The 7,970-nt window shown below is 42.3% G+C and overlaps 1 protein-coding gene across 1 annotated transcript; it reads left to right on the top strand.

The window, feature by feature from the left end:
• The first annotated feature begins 6,163 nt into the window (after positions 1-6,163).
• Positions 6,164-7,726, top strand: LOC140455566 (muscarinic acetylcholine receptor M2-like). Its single transcript, XM_072550490.1, has 2 exons — positions 6,164-6,230; positions 6,312-7,726. Exons 1-2 carry the CDS (start codon positions 6,164-6,166, stop codon positions 7,724-7,726), a joined length of 1,482 nt encoding a protein of 493 aa, XP_072406591.1.
• Positions 7,727-7,970: the final 244 nt, after the last annotated feature.

Raw genomic sequence — 7,970 nt, 5'->3', positions numbered from 1 at the left:
AGTGAAACACTGACAGAAGGTCGGTACTGAGGAAAACGTGCATTGTCAGTATTGAGTGAGTGCTGCAGTGTTAGAATCTCAGTAGTGAGGGACTGCTTGGTCAGATGATTCGTACAGACAGGGTGACTTGGGTTCCCTACTCTCAGAGAGTCAGCATTAGAGGCTTGTCGGAATGGGAGAGGGACAGCTGAAAGAGTTTGCAACACAACCTCAGTCTCAGTACAGAGGGAGGCCTAAACTGCAGATTATCAGTGCAGATGTAGTGCTGCACGATAATACGTTTACCATGAAGAGCATAAAGTGATGGTATAACTGACAGCAAGCTTTGTTTTTGTTTCTAATTCACAGCATCTGCAATTCTTTCATTGTTTACGAAGGAAGTTCTGTCAAAGTATCAGAACTGAGGGAGATTCTCACTTCCAGAAGGTCAGGAGAATCTATGCTGCACTGTTAGAGAGTCAGCATGGACGCAGAGCTGCACTGGCATTACTGAGGGTATGCTGCACATCAAATGGTTAATACTGAGAGCGAATGTGTGTCTCAGTGCCAGAGGATAGGACAAGAAGATCTGCTGCACTGTCAGAGCTCAGCAGTGAGTATCCACTGCACTGCATATGGGTTTGCAACTCGATCTGATGCTCATTCTTTGGATGGTATTGAAAGCCAATACTGAGAGAACATTGCACTGTCACGCGGTCCGTACAGGGGAAGTGCTTCAATATCTGAAGGAAAGTATTCAGTGATGGCCGATCAGTTAGAAGGATTAGTTCCCATGGAGTGTCCCACGTTGAGAGGGTCACGAGGGAGCACTGCACTAATGTGAGTCTGCAGTGAGACAGTGGCGCTGACAGATCATCAGCATTAATGGAATGCTGCACTGTCAATATATCAGGACTTAGATTTTTGCACTGTCAGATGGACAGTATATCTTCTCTGCCGTACTGTCACTGAATCAGCACTGATGGAATGCAACACTGTCAGAGAAGTTTAACTGAAGGACTGCTGCAGTGTCCAACGGTCAGTAATGAGGGAGTTTCTGCAATGTCAGACAGTAGAGAAGCTGTGCTGTACTGGTACAGAGTTGTCCGTTAGGAAGTGCAGCACTGTCAGTGTATTAATATTGAAGGTTGCTCCAATGCTAGAAAGCCAGTATTGATGGAACGCTAGGCTATCACATGGTCAGCACTGAGGGATTGTTACACTGTCAGAGAGTCAATTCAGAGGGAATGATGCACTCCATCTGAATCTCAGTACTGCGGGAATGTTGCAATGCCAGAAAGCCAGTATTGAGGGAACGCTGCACTGTCACATTGTCAGTACTGACAGAATGCTCCACTGTCGGACAGTAAGTATGGAGGAATGTTTTTTTTCACATCCTGAACGTCAGTAATATAGGAATGCTATATTATAGAGTGTCAGAACTGAATGAGTCAGAGACTGTCATTTGGTCACCATCCTGAGTGAAGTGCCACATTATCAGAGGACCATGAGAGAGTCGACCTGACTGTTAGGGTTATTAATCAGGGATTGGCGCACTGTGGAGTGTCAGTAAATAGTGTAAGATTTACTCTGAGTGTACATAATCATGGTTCACCAATCTATCGGATTCTCAATACTGGGGGACTGCTGCAATGCCAGAAACCCAGTACTGAGTAATGCACTCTTAGCGGGAATGAAATAAAGTGCTACTCTGTCGAACGATCAGTACTGAGGGAATGCCAATCTGTCAGAAAGTCGAGAGGCAGGGAGTATTGCACTATTGGTTAATCAGCACTGGGGCAGTATGGCATTTTCAGAATGTCAGATGAGATAGAACACTGCCTGCCAGAATGACAGTACAATGTAAGGACACTATCTTTAGTCAGCTAGGGTCATTATTAAGGGAGTGAGACGTTGTTACTGGTGCAGTAGTGAGGGAGTGCTTGACTGCCAGAGGGTGAGTAATGAGGGTGTGGTGTACTGTCATAATGTCAGCACTGAGGGACTGCTGCACTCTACGATGATTGGCACTAACAATGAACGACTATCTCACTGTCAGACTGATGACAGCACTGTTAGAAAGTTCATACTGCATGAGCACTGCACACTCAGTGATACATTCTGAGGGATTGTCAACGGTTCTTAGTACCTATAGTAATTGAATACTGTCAGATGCTCATTATGACTGGAATGCTGCACTGTTAGACCGACAATACTGAGAGAGTGCTGCAATTTTAGTATTGACGGATAACAGAGGGCGTGCAAAACTGCAAGCGTACCAAATGACAGTCTCTGACTCATTCATTTCTGACACTCGATAATATATCACTTTCATAGTACTGATGTTCAGGATGTGAAAATCATTCCTCCATACTTACTGTCCGACAGTGTAGCATTCCATCAGTACTGACAATGTGACAGTGCAGCGTTCCCTCAGTACTGGCTTTCTGGCATTGCAACATTCCCGCAGTACAGAGGGCGTGCAAAACTGCAGTGCTGATACGTCGGAGCATCAGTAGTGAGTGAGAGGTGTATTTTCAGAGTTTTACCTTTGAGGCAGTCCAATTTTCAGACCTGAGTAGGTCAATGAATGTCTAATGGTCATGGACATGTCTCGGGGCGTGGTGGATGTGATGTGGTGTGCGGTGGTGTTTGTTGCAATGCCAGAGAGCCAGCACTATAGAACCACTGCACTGTCAGAGAGTTAATAACAGTGCAGCACACACCATCTGCTGAAATTCCAGTTGTGAAATGCACACTGCAGCATTGTCAGTGCAGCATTCTGGCAGTACTAACAAGTTTTCAGTGCCTCTGTCTCAGTGCTGACTATCTCGTATTTCCAGACCCTCTTCCAGTGCAGCACTTCCTCATTTCTAATGCTCATCATAGTGCATAATTGTCCTGTAACAGTGCAGCACTCCGTCAGTACTAACCATCTGACAATGTACCGGTATCTCAATACTGGGTTTCTGCCATTGCAGCACTCCCACAGTACTGGTTCAGATGGAGGGATGCTCCCTTCTTACATACACTGTGACAATGCAGCACTTCCTCATGACTGATACACTGAGAGTGCTGCACTACTTCACTGCAAACTCTGTACCACTGCAGTACAATTCTCTACTGACTCTCTAGAAGTGTAGGGATCCATTCAGTACTGACCCACTATCAGTGTAACAACGTCTCCATTCTCTGACAGTGCAGCATTGCCTCAGCGCTGATTTGTCAGAAGTCTAGCATGCACTGTCCATCTGCCAGTGTGACACACAGTCATGAAACATTGATAGTGGAGCGTTAGATTAGATTAGATTACTTACAGTGTGCAAACAGGCCCTTCGGCCCAACAAGTCCACACCGCCCCGCCGAAGCTGATGACCATTTGCTTTAAATATCAAAGAAAGGTGCCCTTTCAATGATCAGGTCAATATTAACCTTCTTATGACAGTACTTCAATGATGCCACAAAGATTTCTGTCTGGTGAATTGGTGCATAATTGCTTTTTCATCAACATCAAGCTGCATTCATCGGATCTTTGGACATTTCTCTCGAATGGTGTGCTTGCTCACTGAGGAATTATGCACGTCTACAGACTTTGTAGAAAATCACAGAAGAAAAATGAATCATCTTTTTTTTTGTAGAATGAGGGAGTGGGGCACTATTTCATGGAAGAACGCCGAAAACAGTAACAGAATACAGTTAATCCCGAGCAAGAACAAAATATGAACTTAACAGGCAATAATGTGGACTGGGGGCCGAGATCGTGGTGCTGGAAATGTGCAGCAGGTCTGGCAGCATACGAGGAGCAGGAGAATCGACGTTTCGGGCATAAGCCCTTCATCAGCTCTCCTGATGAACGGCTTATGCCTGAAACGCCAATTCTCCTGTTTCTCAGATTTTGTGTTGCATTCTGTAAGCATCCAAGATCTGATAAAGAAGTTTAGGCAGCGAGCTTCACTTAACCTTGTAGCATAAACAGCCAGATTGATGTCTAAAAGGAAGCTGGAACAAAAGTACAATTTAAACTCTGCCACCCCCCTCCCCGCCAGAATGAGCATCACCCACAAGACTTCTCGCCACTTAATAACTTCCATATGCTTGAACATAGAGTTTGTTGTAGAGTGGCTGGAACAAAATCACATATGTCAACCTCATTATCTGCCGATTTGGTTTTGGCATTTAAACACAATGCTCCTCAACATTGGTGAAACATCTGCAGCACTTTTGGATTAGTAATCAACTACAATTAATTTACAAGGCTGGCTTCAAAAAGAAACAAAGGCTCACTTGGTCTGTTTTCATTTTAATACAAGTTGTTACCCACAATCCAAAGTCATCTTTAGTTCCAATTCAGGTGCAGTTTCACAGTTCTGATCCAAATTTGATTAAAAAGGAAATTCAAAGCAATGACAACCACAGAGGGCAGGGATGACAGAGTGATAATTGGTGGCAAGTTTTACATGAGGCTCAATATGACTCAGTACTGAGGTGAGGTTGAGCAGGCAGGCATATACAACATTGCCATTTCGAACATATCAATAATCCCATTGTTTTAAACGTGAAATTGATTTAAAAGTGCATATTTTAGGTGCCATTATGGTTACGTGGCTTTTGGTAGAAAATGCTCAGCTCCTGAACGTATTCAAGAAGGATATAAAAACATTGATAGAATATACATTAATGTTAACATATTGTTTTTACAATGACTGTTTATGTCTTACTGCATTCACAACATTTGTTGATCATTTTATTCACTTTCTAATCATAATGAGAATTCGGTGACATAAATTTCAATCAACGTTCTCATAACTTTACAAACTATTCTGAGGAAACCAGTGAATGCAACATAGTAGTAAGGAGAAAGTGAGGACTGCAGATGCTGGAGATCAGAGTCTAGATGGTGGTGCTGGAAAAAACACAACAGGTCAGGCAGCATCCTAGGAGAAAGAGGATCGAAGTGGTTTCTCCTGACCCTCGGATGCTGCTTGACTTGCTGTGCATTTCCAGCACCACAATTTCAACAACATAGTAGTCAGCTTATTGTCAATTATCCCTGATCAGAGAGTTTAACATACTCAACCATCCATAATACACTCCCCAATGATTATAGATATTTGCAAAATGTGCTTGCCAGAGTTGACCAAACACGCAGGGTTGTCATCCAATTTACACACATGATTGAAAAGTTAAAAATAAAAATTCTTATTTTTTCGCCTTGAAATGTCACAGGACCTGTGCGTCCAATGCGGATTCCATTTTAAAAAGAAATAACACCGATTTTGCAGCATTAAAACCCATCGAAACAGTTTTTAAAGAGAATGCTTAATGAGTTAGGACGGGGTTTTTTTGGTGCACTAAAATTATAATGACGAAGAGACATCCTCGTGACAATCAAAGCACAATATATTTCTTCACAATTTTAAAAATGACTTTTTTCATGCATGCCTTAACATCTACGTCTCTGGGTACCTCTAATTTACTTGTCTCCCATTGTTAGATTAATTTCAAAGCGCTAGCAGTTGACGTTTTTCACTTCCTGGATTGCTGCCCGTGAGACTACTAAATGTAACTGACTGACCATACTTTATAACAACACCCCGCCCCCCCCCCCCCCCCCCCAACATGGTGAAAGGCTCCGCTAATTTAATGTTTGGACATGGGAAATCCATGCCACGGTGGATCACCACGCACTTCTGAGCTCTGTTCTTCTGTGACATTCTTTGGTGGACCTTCATTATGACATCCCTTTAAATCTAGTGTGACAGATGAGTTGGGGAACATCTTTGGGGGGAAGTACCATCCAGGAACCGTTCTCAATCCTACTGACTTGACAGGACACAAGCTGACCTTGTTCTCACCCTTTCGGATGTGAAACGGTTGATCATTGACCCACATCTGCTTTAGAATGAAATTTGTTGATATTGAATTATTTCTTTTTTTTAAAAGTGAAGGAATACACTGACACAAACATTATTTATTTCAACACTGCCCTCAGAAGTCTGTGTATTCAGTGTTCACATGAGATCGTGGAATCAAACCAATGAAAGTTTTCTTCAATCATTACCCTTTGCACGGAAATTAATAGCTAATTAAATTATTAACGATTAATTAATTACAAACTAACAGCTAAGTGGCCAAAGAGACCGATGAGATCATTCCTAATTTAAACCGAATCATTCTGGTAAAAATGTTGAAGTTCGTGAGAGCAATTGGATTTGCAAGCACTTTCTATTCGAAGATCCATAAGTGGCCAGGTAGCTTTAAGTTCAACATGTGTGAAGCCTAGCTCCTAATCAATATTCATTTTCTTTTGTTTTCCATTTGGGCTTCATCAGTGGTAACTCTACATCACAGTGAACTGATAGAAAAAACAACAGAAACGAGTGAATCTCTCAGCAATGGGACAACATTGCTTGATATTCAAAATCGGAGTTCTTACAAAACAGGCGAAGTAATCCTCATTGCGATTGTGACAGGATCTCTGAGTGTGGTAACCCTCGTTGGGAACGTTCTCGTCATTATCTCCATCAAAATAAACAGGCAATTGCAAACTGTTAACAACTACTTCATTTTCAGCTTAGCCTGCGCTGATGTCACTGTTGGTGTAACGATGAATCTATTCACAATTTACAGTCTCCTTGGCTACTGGCCTCTGGGTCCAGTAGTGTGTGATTTATGGCTTGCTGTCGATTACGTTGTCACCAACGCATCTTCTATGAATCTCCTTATCATCAGCTTTGACCGCTACTTCTGTGTGACCAAACCGCTTAGCTACCCCGTGAGGAGGACACGAAAGGTTGCAGGCATGATGATCGCAGCCGCTTGGGTGCTGTCTTTTTTTGTGTGGGCTCCTGCCATTCTCTTCTGGCCGCTCATCGTAGGGCAGCGGACAGTGCGTGAAGGAGAGTGCTATATACAGTTCTTCTCTAATCCTGCTGTCACTTTCGGCACTTCAATAGCTTGCTTCTATCTCCCCGTCACTATCATGGTGATTTTATATGTGTATATATCACGTGCTAGCAAAAGTCGAATAAAGATGCATACAAAAGAGTCTGAATCTAATAAGGAACCAGTTTCTCCCAGCCCAGAGGTGGGTAACATACTGAAATCAAATCAGAGCAATATATCAGATTCATCTGATGGGTTGCCGCAATTGAAAATGCCAAATGGGACAAATATTCATGGAATAATATTCGATCACTGTGGTGAAAGAGAGGAGGAGTTCCTGAGTGCCTCAACTCCTTTCAGCATGATTTCATTAAACAGGAAGTTCGAAGGGTCTATCCGTGAGAACGGAAATGTCTGTAATACGATGGACTACAACAGGCTCTTTCATATAAAGATGGTTGGTCAATCACAAAACAGTAATTACCATGAAACCATTGCAGAGCTTGGCAGCAATGACAGGAAGGATCGAGGGATCACAGAAACAAATACAACGTGTAAAAGAATCCATACCACTGCTCAGAAGAGAAAGGTCACGGTACCCAGAGAAAAGAAAGTGACTAGGACCATTTTGGCGATTCTCCTAGTATTTATTATCACGTGGTGTCCATACAATGTCATGGTGCTCATTCGTACATTCTGCTCCATCTGTGTTCCAAAGACTGTTTGGGACATCGGGTATTGGATATTTTACATCAACAGCACAATCAATCCAGCCTGTTACGCACTTTGTAATGATACTTTCAAGAAAACCTTCAAATATATTATCTTATGCCAGCACAAGAAAATTGGTGCCCAAAGTTAAAAAAAAGCAGAAACCATCAGCAAAATGTCATGAGCACTCCTTGTAAAGTGATTATTATGACTTTAAAATATGTATTTAAATCTATGTGCATGGGTTGTGTTTATTCTGTCAGAAAAGACTCAAGTAGACATTTATACTTGTCTTTTTGGAAGCACACTTTAGTAAGTTCAAATTAATTCATAATGTCTGTTATAAATATATTTTTGCTGACGATTTGTGACTCGGCTGGGAGATTGCCTTGCTC

This window comes from Chiloscyllium punctatum, chromosome 30 (genome assembly GCF_047496795.1).
Source record: "Chiloscyllium punctatum isolate Juve2018m chromosome 30, sChiPun1.3, whole genome shotgun sequence".
Classification (NCBI taxonomy): Eukaryota; Metazoa; Chordata; class Chondrichthyes; order Orectolobiformes; family Hemiscylliidae; genus Chiloscyllium; species Chiloscyllium punctatum.
Note: the sequence above shows the minus strand (reverse complement) of the source record. Positions and strands in the feature narration are given on the sequence as shown.